Source organism: Ricinus communis, chromosome 9, assembly GCF_019578655.1.
Source record: "Ricinus communis isolate WT05 ecotype wild-type chromosome 9, ASM1957865v1, whole genome shotgun sequence".
Lineage (NCBI taxonomy): Eukaryota > Viridiplantae > Streptophyta > Magnoliopsida > Malpighiales > Euphorbiaceae > Ricinus > Ricinus communis.
The window spans coordinates 190,548-207,585 of record NC_063264.1 but is presented as its reverse complement, the minus strand read 5'-3'; the positions used below and the strand labels follow the sequence as shown (position 1 = coordinate 207,585).

The window sequence follows — 17,038 nt, the reverse complement described above, 5'->3', positions numbered from 1 at the left end:
TAAGTTGTAGTAGTTAGATATTATTCTAATTGTATTTTTGATAAGGTTGCTTGTTACGTAAGTAGTTAGAAATTATCCTTGTAACAAACTTCTGTATATATTCAGGTTGAATGAATAGAGAAAGGTGACGGAAATTAATCAATTATTAGAGTTTCATTATTCACAACTTTCAAATATCTTAGCAAATAATCTCTCAGAACATAGATGATTAATCTACAACAGTGGCTTAATAAGCGACTTGGACTATTTCTTCCCTTGTGTTTTATCAGGAGGGGCACACGCTTTTAAGTATGCACAAAACTTTGTCATGAAGGATTCATATGTAAATATATGTATATTGCTAGTGTTTTATTTCTTGGTACTAGAAAGTTAAAATGGCAGCTCAAAAGCATCAATACCACACGGAGAAGTTTATTCTATCATTTCCATGATTGAAAAGTTTGTCCCGCAGTTTTCTTTTACTTTTAAGTTCTTGACCCATTCATCAAAATGTTTTATGTGTTTCCTTTATTCCTCCGATGAATCAATGGATTCTTGAATTTCATGTGTTACGTAAGCTATGCAAACCAATTAATACTTTTCTATTAAATCTTCAAGAAATTGACCACTCCGCATTGCAATTGGGGCTCTAAATGAATAAACCTCAAAAGCTCCTCTTCATAAATAGCTTATTCGAGTTTTTTAAGTTAATCGAGTCAAGTTTAAATTTAAACTAAACGTAAATTTGACTAAAGTTTAATTTGTTAGCTCGTGAGTCTGCTCATTTTATTGGCTTGCAAGCCTACTCACAAGATCAAACTAATTCGTTTAGAAAGCTTACAAATAAGCTTGCGATTTGGCTTATAAGCTTGAGGCTCATTTAATAATTTGAGCTCGATTTCGATTAATTTTGTTTTTAAATTTAAAATTTTATATCCATATAATATATATATATAAATATTTAAAAATATTTAAATAGCTCGAAGTCGAATTTGAGCTTTTTTTATTACATAACTATTTAACGAGCCGAATTCGAACTTAACTAATTTAGCATAATAAATAATCTATTTATAAATCGAACTTGAACTACTTGTAAACTTTATAATTTTAAAATGAACCGAATTTGGACTTGAATATAAAAGTTTAAATCAAGCTGGAGCTTGAGTTTATAAAATTAAATCAAAATGAAATCAAGCTCGTCAAAGTTCAGCTCGACTGGATTGGTACAGAGCCCTAAATGCAATGACCTATTTCAACTATTTTTAATTTTCAGCTAAACCGAGTGACTGATGTAAGTCTTGGTGTGCAAGGGCCAACTGTGTCCGAGAGAATCTCAGGAAAGCAGATTGCATCTTTTCTTAAAGCAACTAAACTTGGCATCCTCTCATTATATATAAATAAATATGTTCCAACTTCCAAGGTCTATCTGAAGTTTGCCAAACAACTTAAGATCTTTTACTTTCCTAAGACAACTCCATAAATAGCCAACGCCAAAGTTTTACATTTTATTATTTTAATAATCTGAACACTTGTCACTAAGGTTAATGAATAAATTAGGCATTGTCCAATAATGAGGGTCGATGTTAATGCAGTTTAGAAGATAAAACTAAAATGAATAACAGAGTCTTAACTAAATATTCAAACTGCCCTTTTCATTTACGATCTTTAGTAACTAAAGATCCAATTTGCAATTTCTCATGGATTGTGAGGTCTGTGATAATGCCGGACTCAGAACTACTAAAATTGTCAACTAATTAGCCTGCCACCATTTTCACTATCCCTCAAAGCTTGGCACATTAAATTTCAGCTGCCCAGTTATTCTTGATTGCCATTTGGAAGACGAAGCTGACATGGCCACTCTCTCTCTGAATACATTTTACACCAATTGGCATTTCTTTCTGATGAAGCTAACTGCCTCAATGGTCCAAATCCATGGTTCATTGCTGAGACGAGACATTTTTCATAACCATGCATATGCATGGTCTATTGGCCAGTTTCCCATTCGCTGCATCAGCATAAAGAACCCCAAAACCAAAAGAATGATAAAAGAGAAATACCAAAAAAGCTTGTTTCTCCATATGATCACATGAGCAGTAAGTAACTATAAATAAATAAATATATATATATATTGACCAATTGTGCAACACTTGACCCATTGCTCTTTTACAAAGTTGTCCCCTTTATTTCATAAATAAAGATAAAAGATTCATTGAAGAGATTTCTTTGAGTCATTTATATGTCAGATCAGAATTCCTTTTCTTTCTCTTTTCTTTTCTTATATTCGAATGCATTATGGCATCAGAAAGCTAAAATTGCCAACCAAAAAGTACCAATTCCACACCGCCACAGAGTCATACACCGTTGCTTGTGAAGATTGCAGGATTGTATTTTGTTCCATCTATTTGGGATATCTTATCTACTTGGCCCTATTGTTTTTTTTTTTTTCTTTTTTCTTTTGTTTCTTATACTTGGTGGTAGAATTTCTCAAAAGAAGGCCTCAACCTTTGTACAGCTACTTTTCTTAGCAACCAGAACTTGATATGTTTTCATATTTCTTTATCTTTAATTGTCAATGAATCGTATGTGTGTGTACCTTTTTTGCTGTTGATGAGTCTTACATGACTCATGCAACTACAGAAAGTAAGAATTTTTCTCTTACCTGCCAAAATCTTTCCCTTTAAATATATTCGCAGAATTGAAAGGGTTGATCATCAACCACTTGCAGGTTTCTCTTCCTTTTATCTCTTATCCTGAAGAATCTTTCTATCACTAGTGACGGCATCATTCTTGAATCTTGCCACTCACTGAAAATGAAGAACACACATCAGAATCAAGTTATTGGAATTCCAATCAGTTCAGAATTATATTTACCTGACCCTTCTACCCAATACCATCTTCCGTCTTCTTTGAATTGTTCTTCCACATTGACGCAATGTAATGGCTCTTCCTCTGTCTATCCCTCTCCTTTTTGCTTTCACACACAGTTGGAATAATAATATTAATGAGAATGGCTTGTTTTTCATGTTGCAGGTAAATTAGATTCAGTTTTCAAGATGATGAACAAATTAGGAAGGAAAGCTGACAATATTGCACAAGGGATTAGAGAGCATGGTAACTACTTTTTCACTCAGAAAGATTCAAAATTGAACGAAAGCTAAATTCTAACTTTGAATGTTTTGCAAATGCAGTCAGGCTAGGATCCAATATCAGTCAAACTGTAAAAGGGAAGTTTAGTTTGGGGGCTAAAATTCTTCAAGTTGGTGGTGTGGAGAAAATTTTCAAGCAGTTGTTTAGAGTTGGAGAAGATGAGAAATTGTTAAAGGTTTCTCAATGCTACTTGTCAACAACAGCAGGTCCCATTGCAGGCCTCTTGTTTATCTCCACTTGCAAGGTCGGCTTTTGCAGTGAGAGATCAGTCAAATTCTCTTCTCCGAATGGGAAATCAGTTCGTATCCATTACAAGGTAGTGATCCCACTTGCAAAAGTTAAAAGAATTGGAAAGAGTGAGAATATGAAGAATCCATCCCAAAAGTACATGGAAATAGTAACTGTTGATGAGTTTGATTTCTGGTTTATGGGTTTCCTGAATTATCAGAAAACTTTCAAATATCTTCAGCATGCAATCTCTCAGAACGTAGATGATTAATTTACACCAAGTCACTTACTAGTGACTTATAAGATTGTAATTAATGTTCTTTCCCTCCGTTTCATTAAGAGGGTACACGCATTTAGACTGTACAAAATTTTGTAATGAAGATATATATGATCATCCAAATATTAAGTCATTGTATTACTCTTGCTGGCTGAGGATCACACCAGAACATTTTAAGTAAAATATCAACAGAAACTAGAGAAAAAACTAGAGAAAAAAACTATGTAAATAAAAAACGAAAAAGAAAAGAAGAAAAAGATTGCAGAAGATTTATAATCCAATATGTTTAACCCCAAAAATAGCAATTATCTATAAGTTGAACTGAATGCAGTCTTTCAAGGGATATAGTTTCCACATGGTTGGTGATGCCAATACCTTCGGCAAATAGCTTCAGAATCTTAATCCTAAGAAACCTTCTCCTTTTATACAAGAACACATCAAACCTTTCTGATACATTTACGTTCACTGGTGCCTAAGTTTAGCAAACCATTCTGATCGATTAAAAAAATCATTTGCAGTGTCAAATGCGACAAGCACTGAAAAAGTTTCTCCACTAACCATTCTGGCATAAACTAATATTTCTCGAAGGAATAACTAAATCCAATCGAATTGAAAGTATATCGCAAAAGATGCTAAATATCATCAGTTGTCAAAGCTTAAGCTGTATAATTGATGTCACCAATTAACTGATCTTAATACAGTAAAGCATTAAGCTAGACTTGACCAGGAAAGTAGGGAAGGGACTAATAGCAATATCCCTCTGCAACAGCAACACAGCAGCCATTCATTGACTAGTTTTCCATGAATAGTATGTGTGTATGTATTTTTCCTGATTCTTATAAGACATAACTGTAGATCTAATAATTTGATTTCTTTTTCATATATTTCTCCTTTTGACATATGAACTACTTGTAGACCATATAAGATAATTCTTTGACAACATGTGGGAAATGAGGCTGATGTGGATACGACACAGGGATTTGATGAAATTTTATTCAGAGTCTTAGTTTCTTGGTATTTGATCTATTCTAACGGCTACCCATAACTTCATCTTCATGGTTTAGTGCTGAGATGGGCAAAAGGAGAAATTAATTTGGTGGAGGCTTTGGTTGGCCAACTGCCTAGTCATCCCCACCTCATCAGGCATCAAAATAAAAAGAAGAGAGAGAAAAGAATGGATAAAAGCAGATGTCATTCCTTATCAGCAAAAGGGATTTTGTCCAATGAAGTTGGGGATTGGTGATGAATGTTGTTAGATTTGAGCTATTGACTGCATGTGCTGCTACTTTTCTTATCCCCATTGTAAATGGACTTTCACAATCCAAGGAAAAGTTGCCACCCATTTTGGTAGTTTGATGATATCTAACTGCTTCTCATGTTGATTCATCCATCACATTGTCTTGCAAATGACTTTAGTGGTTTCTTCTTTTCTTCTTTTTTTAAGAGAAATATAAGAGGAATGCTTCCATCAGAAAGCTAAAATGCCAGCTCAAAAGTCTTCCTTGACACACCCTTGCACTGTCAGCATGTAGGAGAAAACTTCAAAATAAAGCAATAGCCAATATGGTGTTTGTTAGGATTGAATTACTAAATTAACTGTCTCAACTAATCAGCAAACTTCCTTTTTTCTTTCTTGGTCCCATTTGGAAGAAGGTGAGATTTCCAGAGATTCCCTTGGAAGATATTCTGAAGAACTCAATAAGCTCATACAAAAATACTACTCTTCTTAACCCTTTTTCCTCCGAAGACATTCTCAAGAACCCTTATTATGCTGTAGTCCCATCTAGAGTGTTCTCACTGTCTGCAGCAATAAAACTAACACTGACAGAATGATCTCATTTTGTTTCCATAGCATTGAACAGCAAAAACCAAAAAAATAAAATAAAGATGGGGCCATGATGATACCAGAATCACAACCTTCAAATTTTAGATTTATTTAACTTCCCTATATAGTCAACGAATTGTAAAATTTAGTAAATTTTTATTTAGATGTGGAAAATTGACAATTGGAAGAATTGGGCCTACACTATCTTTTCTTAAAAGCAATCAAAGATGTCATCTTTTCTCTAAATCTTCCCTTAAAATATATCATGTTGAGACAATATGTTTGCCTTTATTATTGTGGATGAGCCATGGATGACTCATGCAATAAAAAGTTGAGATTCACCAACCACAGACGTCCCTTTTATATATACTTGTAGAATACAAGACCTGATCAACCCAAGCAGCATAGCTCTCTCTACATTACTCACAGCACAAGCATATTCTGCAGTTCCAGCAATCAGAACAGGAGACTATTACTTTGAGGCAGAAGACCAAGAGTGAATTATCCTTCTACATTAACCAAATATGAAGAAATCAATTCAGGAACAAGTTATTGGAATTCCAATCACTTCAGCAGCAAGCCAAGTGCAGAAAACTCCTAGACTTTTCCTTGAAAATACTAGCCAAAGCTATGTTCCAACTCCTGCAAATAAGTCTCTTGCAGTGAAGCAAGGTATCTCTCTCTCACACTCTCTTTATCTCCCCATCGAAGCAAATCATGATGCTTTTGCTAATCAGCTAGTGCTATTGTTGCAGATAAAATAGATTCAGTGCTTAAAAGGATGAATAAGTTAGGGAAAAAAGCTGACAAATTTGCACATGGAATCCGCGAGCATGGTAAGTTGATAACTGTTTCCTTACGATTAAGAATCGTTACAAAGTTATTTGAACAAGGGGGTGATGACTGAGTTCATTCAACTTCTTGTAATTGCAGTGAAACTGGGGACCAAAATCACTGAAACGCTGAAGGGAAAGTTGAGCTTGGGAGCAAGAATTCTTCAAGTGGGAGGAGTGAAGAAAATTTATCGGCAGTTATTTAATGTTAAAGAAGGAGAGAGATTGTTGAAAGCTTGCCAATGTTATTTGTCAACAACAGCTGGTCCTATTGCAGGACTTCTCTTTATCTCGAGTGACAAGCTTGCCTTCTGTAGTGAGAGATCAATTAAATTGTCTTCTCCAGAAGGAAAAATGGTCAGAATCCATTACAAGGTAATGAAAGAAAAAAAAATAATTTTGCTTCTCCCTCTCTCTCTCTCTCTCTCTCTCTCTCCCCGCTACCCTTTGCTTTCTACTTGCTAAGATACTAAATGGACATCAAATTCATGCAGGTGGTGATCCCACTAAAAAAGATAAAGATTGCAAATCAAAGTGAAAATGTGAAGAAGCCATCACAGAAGTTCATAGAAATAGTGACTGTTGATGACTTTGATTTCTGGTTTATGGGTTTCTTAAATTATCAGAAAGCTTTCAGGTGCCTTCAGCAAGCAACATCTCAATCTTGGATGTCTGAAACCACAAGTCACCCAAATATGTTTTGAACCCAAGTTTGCCCCTTTTCTTAATCAGTGTAACTAGATGGCGTGACAACATGTCAACAAGATCAGTTGACCTCAAAAACTGTACAGAAGTTTTATTAATGAGAATTGCTTTCCTAATTTTTCAACTCCTATCATCACATTATAACTATTCCCTCCTAATTCTTCCCTAGTGTAGTTCTTTTTTTTTTCTTCATCACCAGTTCTCTATTGCTACAGTCTCTGCATACACAAGCTAAGAAAGTCATAATGTGTTAACTTTTTCTTGTGAAAGTAGATTAAATTCCACTAGCACTTTTGTGATAGCTTGTGTATTTAGATGAAGTTTTGAGTAAGGTAAGTTTAGCAGGTCGGGCCAATCGTTAGAGGCTGATTGCAACGCCCAAACTGCTGGATAAGTCCCAGATACCAAGTGTGTTCTTACAGGTGGCCTCATTGTGTTCTCAAGTGGATTTATTTTCTCTAGCAACATAAATTGATTTGACAAGAACCCTTTTCTTTTTCTTCCTTCGGCCATTGCAACATTGTTAGTCTGCTCACCGAAAGTAACTTGCTTTCGAACCACTAATCCCTCACAACCCACTAAATTATGAAAACTAAAGTTGGTGGCTGGTGTTGAAAGGAATCTATACCGAATTAGGTTTTCTTAACAAAATTGTTCAACTTCTACTCCATTATTAAGTTTCTACAATCAGTAACAGACCACGACTCTTTGTCCATTCCTTCACATGGTAGGCATAAACACTGCTGGGCATTCTATATCCTAACAAACTCCAACATCAGGACCCACCAATTCCATCATGCCTCTAACTTATGAGTCATAAACTACCCAGAATGATAACGCATCTTGAATGCATTCTTATTTTCATTGGCTGACTGACACCAAAAGATTCTCCAAGCAAAAGAAATAGTTTCCAGCATCTCCTCATTAGCAGCAGTCAATGAATTCTAAAGTTGACTTCTTCTGATTTATCTGAAAATCAAACTCATAAATTACGAGAACACGGCTTACTACAACAACCAACCTCATAATTTTATCCATTGAAAAGCAACCAGATCTTCTATATGAATAATAAGGAAGTTGAGAATCTTATTACTAATTATTACTGTCATACCAAGACAACCAACATCTTACTACAACAAGAACAAGAACAACAACAACACTCCATGACTGGAAGGACAAAGGGAAAACCAAAAATAAAGAAAAGTAACCACGCAAATCAACAGAATAAACAACACACACGCTTAATGTACATAAACATCCCTAATGAATACATAAAAATGCCAAACATTATTTCTATCCAAGTCAGATGCGTTTGTACGTACAAGAACAGGAGAAGGAAACTCTGCTAGCAAAAGCCCTGTTCATTCTGATAACTAGTCTGCTTGCAGAGGAAGGTTTTGCTTAGAAGTTTCAGTAGATGAAGTTTTTCCAACATTTCACTCTCTCAAAATCTAGGGCCTCAAATTAGAACATCTGGCTCATTTAAGCTTCCTGTGTAATTTACTTTACAACATTCAGGAAACTGCAAACCAGCCTCCTCGCAACCTGACTTTGTAACATGCGGGCAGGACCTCACGTCAAGGTATTCTAAAACATTGCACTTCTCTAAAAGCCTCCCTATCCCAGTCACTGTTATCTTTGGACAGTTACTGATCTTCAAAACCTTTAACTTCAATTTGTTTTCCACAGTTCCTAAAACTTGAAAAGCAGCATCGGTAACCTCCTCACAGCATCCAATGTCAAGAGCCTCTAGATTTCTGCACTCAGTGAGGATGCAACTTAAGGAAGAGTCGGAGATATTCAAACACCAGTCCATACGCAAATTCTTCAAACTGTTAGTACATGCTGAGGCCAACAATTTTACAGACTGATCAGAGATGTCTCGACAGCCACCAATAATAAGGGTTTCAAGATTATTGCAAAATTTTGCTAAGGATGATAAAGATTCATCCCCAACTTTGTAGCAATCCAGCAACTTCAATGTCTTGAGGCAAGATGAACAAGCCTTGGAAAGATTGGAAATCCCAACATCCCCAATGTTGCTGCATTTATTGATGTCTAGGAATTGGATCTGCTTACAACCACTGACAAGATCTTTGACCCCAGAGTCAGTTATGTTGGTGCATCCTTGCAGGCCCAACTCTTGTAGATTAGAACAGCTAGTAGAAAGAGCTTTTAAAACTTCATCCGTAATAAATCTGCATCCAGCAAGATGTAAGATCCGCAAATCTCTACAACCCCCAGCAACAGCTGACAACCCCTTGTCTGTTAGCTTTCTGCAATAGGATACGTCCAAGGACTGGAGAGAAGAAAGACCACATCCAATGGACCGCATTCCGTTATCAGTTATTCCTGTAATAAAAACGATATGATTCAACAGCTAAGTAAATAAGAATTTCACATTGATATACAAAAAGCCTTTGAGACCAGGAATTGACAAGAAAGTATATTGAGATACTTAAAAGGTAAATAAAGATTAAACCCAAATCAGCTTCCAAGTTTTCAATTTCATTCTCTTTCAATTGCTAAACAAAGTTTTCAATAAGAAAAAAAAAAAAAAAAAAAGAAAAACAAACCTTACCTAAGTCCATTCTGTAATAACTAGAATGATATCAGCCTAAATCAGCAATGCAGCTGTGCGTATTAAGCATCTTGAGATTGCCATTAAGAATACACTATGTTTTTCTACTAAATGAGACATATTTAAGACCTAAATCCATAAAATAAAATAAAAACACACTTATTTTTGAAAAGCAAGAAACTTTACCTTTACAATTCTGCAAATTGAGGACCCTCAAATATTGAAAGCCATGAGAAATAACAGAGAGATCAGAATCAGTGACACCAGGATAAAAGGACCTAGAAACAGACTGAGAGAGGTCCAATTCAATCAAGCGAGAGAACCTTGCAGCCATCTTTTGAAGCATGTGTGGACCAGCACGAGCAGCAAGTTTCTTCCTTTCAGTACTCTGCAAGCGAAGCCATCTCTTGCACACCAACCCAAATATCTCTTTATCCTTATCACTCTCCAGCTTTGACAAAATGGATCGCAGCTCATCATCTGTCAATGTCTCGTTTATGCAAATTGAAGAAGCCATTTTGATCCAGCAAAAATTAGAAAGAAAAAAAGAAAAGAAAATTGAGGAGGGATTGGGAATAGGGCTACTTGATAACAAACCCTAATCTTTCCTTCCTTAGTTCCTTTTCCTTCTTTTGTTGATTCGATGGGATGATGATATGAGTTTGAGTTTGAGTTTGAGTCTGAGCTGAGGTGAAATGGATGTCTTTTATAAGTAAAAGTACAGAAATATACATGTCTGTTAGAATTGTGGGTAACTTCTGTTTGAGGGTACTTTCGGACTTGGCAAAAAGCTATTTACAGAATTTTAAATATTTTAAAATTCGTTAGGCCTGCATCCATCTTCTCTGTCCTCTCAATAGTGCCAAATAAGCAAATACGTAAATATTATATAAATATATATCTGGAAATCATATTTTTAAAGTCTTAAATTTTTTAATTATTTTTATTGGGCTCTATGATTTTCATTTTTTATTTTTTTCATTAACTTGTTATATTTTTATTTTTTATTAATAATTTAAAATTTTTTAACTATAGTAAAATTAAAAGTATAACGTGAATTTAACAGTATAAAGAAAAAATAAATAGTGTTAAAAAAACCAAAGTGATAACATAAAAATTAAAATATAAAAAATAATATAAATAATTTAAAAAATGATGTAAAAGATTATAAGTAATAAATAAATAGTATATGTATATAGCAGATGTGGAAAGAGAAAATAACTTTTAATGAAAAATAATTCTTAATAGTAAATAATTATAAAAAGAGATTCTAAATAAGAATAATTATTAGATAACAAATAATTTTAAAAATATAATAAGTAAATTATGTATTTAATTTGATAAGATTGGCAAGGTATTCCACTTATACTAGAAGTCCAAGACCAAATTCAATGGGCGAAGGACCTTATTATTAGATTAACAGCTAAGAAGACCTTAATAAAGAACATTTAACGCTTAATAATTCTACATTTGGGCGGATCGAAGAGATTATTTGAGATAAAATTGTGTCAAATAAAATTTAATTTGACTAGTTTGAAATTAGGGTCTTTTTAATTGATATGGATAACTACTTATGCCATTTAGCTTAATGAGAAATTATCTTTAGTTAGAAAAGTTATCTCTGTCATTTTTGAAATATGAATTTTAAGCAATTTAGAATTAGTGGTTTGAGATTTATAAAACCTAAAAATGAATTTTCCTTTTTATAGGTTAGAGTTTCCTTTAAGTTATAAACTAAAGATCATCTCTTTCAATACGACAGATATATTGATTGCTAAAAAGATTTATAGTTTGTAAATTAGAGGTTGACATAATTAAAGGGTTCATAATTTCAATTCTTAGGAAAGATACTTAATTTAGGATTTGTGTGAGTGTAATATGTAGTTTGGGGTATAAAAAGATTGAGGAAGCTCCTTGAATTATGGCAAGAAGATCACTTAGGACGTATCCAAAGACAATTTTATGGATAATTCTTCTTAACAGAATATTCCAGTGAATATTCTTTAAAATATTTCCCTTTTTTAAAAGGATCAATTTAGTAAGAAACATATAAGGCGGGAAAACGCAACAGTAGAACAGAAGAATTTCACGTTATTATTTATTTATTAACAGAGAATAATTCTATTTTAATTATTTATTGAACGAAAAGCCGAGAAGAACCACCGCCCCTATTAACCAATCAAACATCCCATTCCAATTGGATTCTCCTCCTCAGGTCAGTTTTCTCTTCTCCTCTCTTCTTCTACTCTTTTCCCATTAATAAATATTCTTTGGTTTTCATTTCAAAAACCAAAATCCAAAATCATCGCCGCCGGGGACTCCCGAGTTCACCTTTTCAGGTGTAAAACGGCATAATAGTACTTTTAGCTCCTGTGCTTTTTTTTTTTTTTTTTTTTTCAATTACTGCTCGTAATTTTAGCGGCTCCAGTTGTCTGCCTCGTGTCCGGTACTTTCGGTAATCGTATTTGTTATTTCCCCTTTTACAATTATACCCCTTATCTCTGCTTCTAGAACAAGTCATAAAAAAAAAAAAAAAGGTACTTGCAGCTTTTCTTTTCTAATTTACTCGCGTTTATACGTAAATGTTTAAAGCTGCAGTAACCTTTTCCATTTCTTTAGTTTTGAATAGCAGTAAGTTTTTTTTTTCAATTAGCTACAAAACGTTTGGCGAACCCAATTAATTATGAATTTAGCTATCAATTAATCACAATCAAACGCATTTTTGTTGCTATTTAAATACCCTCAAAGCCTGCCCCTTTTAAGTACAATTAACACATGTTGTTTTATTTGCAGAGGCGCGTTTGGTAGGGGAAGAAAAGGAAAAATCCGAAATTTCTTGGTTGGTGCAGTTTGTATGCTTTTAATCGGGCTGTCAAAGAAGGGAACTTGACAGCCCGATATTCTTGGACTGAACGTTTTTGTTTTAATAAGGTAACAGTCGCCTTTGACATCTATCTATCTCATATTCCAACTTTGACTCTTTTTTTTATTTCTTCTATATTTCCTTTTCCTCTTTCGAATCGGATTTGAATTTTATATCTACTCCCGCCTGTCCCTCGAAATTTGTCTATTGATTTTCTTTCTCCAAATTTGTGCAGGTGTTTGCCTTTTCTTTCCCTGTTTGGGTTCTCACCAGATTTTACTTGCCATTCATTTATCACTCGGATTGCCTTCTTCTATATAAATATATATATATATATATTCTTATGAGATTTTACCTTTATTTTTTTATTTATTGATTCTACATTATGGGTTCGTTCTCTGCAAACTTTCAACGACCAATAGCTGCAGCTGCTGCCGTTGCTGTAGCTTCTCTTGCTCCTGATAAACTCCCGTCTCGTAAATCTAACGATTCTTGTTCAACCTCTAACCGATTAGATTCTTCATTATCTAACTCGGTGCAAGAATCGAGCTTTTCATGGGTTTCTCATATATCAGTTTCTAAGCTAACCAACTTGTCATTTGTGACTAGGATTCGTGTACCTGTCCCTAACACTAACTTCTTGGTCTCGAATTCAATTCAGAAATTTCCCCCCAATTTATTAGGTTCTTTTATTGCTTCTTCTTCTCCTTTTCTTAATTCATACCAGTCTGCAGAGTTGGCAAAAGGGCCTCAACCAACTGCATTTACAAACAAAATCCCTACTTCCCCTCCTGATGTACTGTATAGATGGCATTTGCCTGAGCCAGATGCTATTGATGTTTCTGGCTCTTCCGATTGCTCCTCGGCTAAGTCTAGGACAGTTGTAGTTTTGTTGGGATGGTTAGGATCAAAGCAGAAGCATCTTAAGAAATACGCAGAGTGGTATACCTCCAGGGGATTTCATGTCATTACTTTTACTTTTCCGATGTCTGAGATTCTTAGTTACCAAGTTGGCGGGAAGGCTGAACAGGACATAGACTTGCTTGTGAACCATTTGGCTGATTGGCTGGAAGAGGAGCATGGAAAAAACCTGGTTTTCCATACTTTTAGCAATACTGGATGGTTAACGTAAGCTATCTTTCATATGCAAATCCTTGCATAGAAGCATCGTACTTGTTTAGTCCCTCCGTTCTTGTAAAACCATCTGGCCTGACTTTGATTTGTCTTGTTGCAGATATGGAGTTATACTGGAGAAGTTTCAGCAGCAGGATCCCTCTTTAATGGAAAAAATTAAGGGTTGTATTGTTGATTCTGCACCAGTTGCAGCCCCTGATCCTCGGGTAAATGTTGCTTGCATTTCTTGAATGCATTGTGTAAGCTTTGGCTTCAAGTTTGATCTTTGTTACACCCATTTCCAACTGTAAATAGTTCGTCCCATCCTTGCTCTTTAATTAGTGCATGTGCAACATCTTTTCTTTGGCAATTGTCATTTGTATGTCAACATGCAAAATGATAATATGATGCATTTTTCTGTTATATTTTTTTCAATTTTTCCAAACCAGATATACTGTTGACCCATAATATTTCCAAGATACCTTTTTCATGTCCGCTTCATGATTTCAGCTACATAACAGTATTTGCAACTGATATTTTCTATGCTGTATTCGACTCCCTTTGCCCTTTCAGAGACATCTGAGCTCATATCCTTGTTTTCATTCTGTAGGTCTGGGCTTCGGGTTTCTCAGCAGCTTTTCTAAAAAAGAACAGTGTCGCTTCAAAAGTACATTTGAACTCAAGAGAGTCAAGTGTGGAGGTATCAGTTGGCAGAAAAACATTTGTAGAGCCCAAACCTGCAGCAACTGAAGCAGCTTTATTGGTGATTCTGGAGAAGTTTTTTGGCGTGGTTTTGAATCTTCCTACTGTGAACAGGTAAAAAATTCAGTAGAGCATGTATTTATGATAGTCCCATTGATTTCTCATAAACACAAACTCATTATAAATTCTGTTATTGCATTATAGGAGGCTCTCAGATGTGCTGAGTTTATTATCATCAGGACAACCAACCTGTCCACAGCTGTATATTTATAGCTCTGCAGATAGGGTCATCCCTGCAAGGTCTGTGGAAACATTTATAGAGGAGCAGAGAAAAGTAGGGCATGAGGTCAGGGCTTGCAACTTTGTATCCACACCTCATGTTGATCATTTTAGAAATGATCCGAAACTGTACGGCACTCAGCTTAGCCAGTTTCTGGATGACTGTGTGCTTACTTGTTGCAAACATGCTTAACTGAAACCAATCAGGTAATGGATTGAACCTTTAATTTTATTTTTTTTCATTTTTTTATTTTTCTTTCAGCCGCTTATAGGTATACAGCTTATAGAATGCAACAGTGAGAATCACCGCTGTTTCTGTTTCTTTACGAGTTCCTGATAGGTGTGACTATAACTTAGGTAATGCCTGGGGGCACTGGGCTTCTTCTGATAATTGTAATTGTTATTCGCAGCATAAAACTATGCAAAATTCTATGGGTTATTTTGCTGTCAAAAGAACACAAGTTTCACTTCTTTGCTTTCTAAATTTTCATCAACATGCTGTTGAACTATTTGTCTTCTCAATGCTGATGGATGTCAGTTTCTCTAGACCTCGAACATACTCTGATAATTTATTTAATCTTAAGATGCATATTTCTTGCCTAATGATTGTAACATAAAACATATAGAGCACAATTAGCAAGAGTTTGCACCCATTTTTAAACAAAACTGTTTAGGTTGTGTCTTGGACAGGACAAGCCAAAAGATGGCAGTGCTAAGACCTCGAGTTAGTGAAGAACCAAAACATACATACTCTACATACATTATGATAGTAACAGATGCACAGGCTCGTTTCTGGAACATGGATTTTAATGAATTCTTGCTCTGATATATAATAACCAAAAGAAAAATTACTAAAATCAAAACATACGCATTACAGTTTATAATTTAAACAATCATCAAGAGAGATGGCCTTGGTTTTCATGTTGAATGTTATGCAGTGGGGTAAGAAGCTTGCAATGCTATGCCACATAGGCCTTCCTTTGCAGCTATCTCTCGTTCCATGCGAATGTATCCTTCTTCCCCCCATTGTGTACCCCATGAGTTCTTCACCAACCAATATTTCTTTCCACCGCCAACTCCATAACCAACAGCAGCAACACCGTGATCTAGTTCTGTTCCACAGGACCCTGTGAAGATACCACTCGATACCACTCGAGTAGAACTGAAACTCAAATCCCCCAGCATCGATGGCAACAGAAACTGGTTGGTTAGCAACAGCATTCTTTAGTGCAGCTTCATCGTTTGCTGGAACATCCTCATAACCGGTTATCTTGGCTGAAGGCTTAGCTTCTTCCTTTGTCTTGCAAGTGCTATCAGCTGCATCATATGGATAGGTGGCCTCACTAGCCAGGCCATGCTGTTCAATGAATTTAAAGGCATCATCCATCAGACCACCCTGACATCCTTGATCCTCACTGTTGGTGTCACAGTCAACAAGCTCTTGCTCTGAAAGTGAAATCAATTTTCCAGTTTTTATCTCAGTGATTCCTTCCACTGCTGCCACCGCTGAAAACGCCCAACAAGATCCTACATGTACATTTTGAATAATGGAAGAGTTGGAGGCTATTCAAATTGAATAAAATCTTCATCCAAAGACTAATACTTACCACATTGGCCTTGTTCCTTGATCTGTGTTACGGCACCTTTCTTTCTCCAATCAATGCTAGCAGGTACTGCAGTAACATTCTCATATCTAAAATGTCCTGCTTGAGCAGAGCACATGTGACCCTTGAATCCGTTCCTTAAGGATTTGAACTCCTCGTTTGTAAGATCTGCAAATTGATTGACTGCAAGCTTGTAAGACTTGTCTGACTCACTGTTAAAAGAATCTATACGCTGTACATTTTCCTTGAATATCTTGTAACGCATCTGCTTCTCATTAGCATCCTTGTATACACGTGCATAACTAGCCATCCATTGCTCATGCCTCTCATACATTGATGCTTCTTGGAGGGTTCGAGCCATGCATTGAGAAGTCCAAGCTCCTATACTGAAAAACAAAGCAAAAGTAATGCATATGTACGGTTCTGTGAACACCATGGCGAGGAGAAAACTTTTATGCAGAAGTTAAAGTAATGCAAAAAAAGGGTAAGCAGGCTAGCACACAAGCTCCAACTACCATTTGAAGTTTATAAATAGTGATTACTTCTGCCCCTTGTAGTAGCATGACGTCTCAAACTTTCAAGGCAGGCCTTTCAATCTACGTGCCCTGAAAGGAGTTCTAATTTGGCTTGGGATTGATATCAAATTGGTCTCACTACGAGTACATGGCCTGTGAGTGATATATGCAGTCCACTGGTAATGGTTATGGCAAAGGGGTTTAGACCTATGTCTTGGCACATCAAAACAAACAAAATGTTCTCATCGTGCCGTTTCATGTATGGGGGAAGGATTCACATCAATGTAACTTAATGGAGCTTCAACATTGGCAATGTGGTAATCTCTCTTTTATTAACTACATAATAACTCAACTAAAGTCGGATGCAGGATTTGAAACATGTAGGAA

At 35.5% G+C, this 17,038-nt stretch overlaps 4 protein-coding genes and 1 pseudogene across 12 annotated transcripts; 3 read left to right on the top strand and 2 right to left on the bottom strand.

Moving 5' to 3' along the window:
* Positions 1 to 2,213: 2,213 nt before the first annotated feature.
* Positions 2,214 to 3,764, top strand: LOC8260723 (GEM-like protein 4). The gene is made up of 3 exons (XM_002513078.4): positions 2,214 to 2,913; positions 3,010 to 3,090; positions 3,168 to 3,764. The coding sequence occupies exons 1-3, from the start codon at positions 2,790 to 2,792 to the stop codon at positions 3,623 to 3,625; spliced, it is 663 nt and encodes a 220-aa protein (XP_002513124.1). The 5' UTR covers positions 2,214 to 2,789; the 3' UTR covers positions 3,626 to 3,764.
* A 2,037-nt stretch (positions 3,765 to 5,801) lies between these two features.
* On the top strand, positions 5,802 to 7,118 carry LOC8260722 (GEM-like protein 4). The gene is made up of 4 exons (XM_002513077.4): positions 5,802 to 6,128; positions 6,212 to 6,292; positions 6,390 to 6,664; positions 6,784 to 7,118. The coding sequence occupies exons 1-4, from the start codon at positions 5,981 to 5,983 to the stop codon at positions 6,991 to 6,993; spliced, it is 714 nt and encodes a 237-aa protein (XP_002513123.1). The 5' UTR covers positions 5,802 to 5,980; the 3' UTR covers positions 6,994 to 7,118.
* Positions 7,119 to 8,056: 938 nt separating this feature from the next.
* On the bottom strand, positions 8,057 to 10,271 carry LOC8260721 (F-box/LRR-repeat protein 4). The gene is made up of 2 exons (XM_002513076.3): positions 9,762 to 10,271; positions 8,057 to 9,346 (listed from the first exon to the last, which is right to left on the bottom strand). Exons 1-2 carry the CDS (start codon positions 10,090 to 10,092, stop codon positions 8,454 to 8,456), a joined length of 1,224 nt encoding a protein of 407 aa, XP_002513122.1. The 5' UTR covers positions 10,093 to 10,271; the 3' UTR covers positions 8,057 to 8,453.
* Positions 10,272 to 11,520: 1,249 nt separating this feature from the next.
* LOC8260720 (transmembrane protein 53) lies at positions 11,521 to 16,957 on the top strand. Of its 9 annotated transcripts, none has more exons than XR_007217521.1 (8): positions 11,521 to 11,790; positions 12,369 to 12,506; positions 12,674 to 13,566; positions 13,673 to 13,778; positions 14,162 to 14,367; positions 14,458 to 14,739; positions 16,486 to 16,620; positions 16,723 to 16,957. XR_007217521.1 is itself a non-coding variant. In XM_048379784.1 (7 exons), the coding sequence occupies exons 3-6, from the start codon at positions 12,824 to 12,826 to the stop codon at positions 14,723 to 14,725; spliced, it is 1,323 nt and encodes a 440-aa protein (XP_048235741.1). In that variant the 5' UTR covers positions 11,521 to 11,790; positions 12,369 to 12,506; positions 12,674 to 12,823; the 3' UTR covers positions 14,726 to 14,739; positions 16,486 to 16,957. The 9 variants fall into 9 exon arrangements, 6 of the variants coding, with proteins under 6 accessions (XP_048235741.1, XP_015570832.1, XP_002513121.1 ...); XR_007217520.1 differs by having other exon boundaries at positions 16,697 to 16,957; XR_007217519.1 differs by having other exon boundaries at positions 16,694 to 16,957.
* Positions 15,333 to 16,572, bottom strand: LOC8260719 (annotated as a pseudogene).
* Positions 16,958 to 17,038: the final 81 nt, after the last annotated feature.

Bases quoted from the DNA above. Each gene is read 5' to 3' on its own strand.
- LOC8260723 (XM_002513078.4), top strand. From the start codon at position 2,790: ATGAAGAACACACATCAGAATCAAGTTATTGGAATTCCAATCAGTTCA. The intron at 2,914-3,009 runs GTAATGGCTCTT...TTCATGTTGCAG, and splicing joins TTCTTCCACATTGACGCAAT to GTAAATTAGATTCAGTTTTC. The intron at 3,091-3,167 runs GTAACTACTTTT...TTGCAAATGCAG, and splicing joins ACAAGGGATTAGAGAGCATG to TCAGGCTAGGATCCAATATC.
- LOC8260722 (XM_002513077.4), top strand. From the start codon at position 5,981: ATGAAGAAATCAATTCAGGAACAAGTTATTGGAATTCCAATCACTTCA. The intron at 6,293-6,389 runs GTAAGTTGATAA...TTGTAATTGCAG, and splicing joins ACATGGAATCCGCGAGCATG to TGAAACTGGGGACCAAAATC. The intron at 6,665-6,783 runs GTAATGAAAGAA...AAATTCATGCAG, and splicing joins TGGTCAGAATCCATTACAAG to GTGGTGATCCCACTAAAAAA.
- LOC8260720 (XM_048379784.1), top strand. From the start codon at position 12,824: ATGGGTTCGTTCTCTGCAAACTTTCAACGACCAATAGCTGCAGCTGCT. The intron at 13,567-13,672 runs GTAAGCTATCTT...GTCTTGTTGCAG, and splicing joins AGCAATACTGGATGGTTAAC to ATATGGAGTTATACTGGAGA. The intron at 13,779-14,161 runs GTAAATGTTGCT...TTCATTCTGTAG, and splicing joins TTGCAGCCCCTGATCCTCGG to GTCTGGGCTTCGGGTTTCTC.
- LOC8260721 (XM_002513076.3), bottom strand. From the start codon at position 10,092: ATGGCTTCTTCAATTTGCATAAACGAGACATTGACAGATGATGAGCTG. The intron at 9,347-9,761 runs GTAAAGTTTCTT...TTTTTATTACAG, and splicing joins CAATTTGCAGAATTGTAAAG to GAATAACTGATAACGGAATG.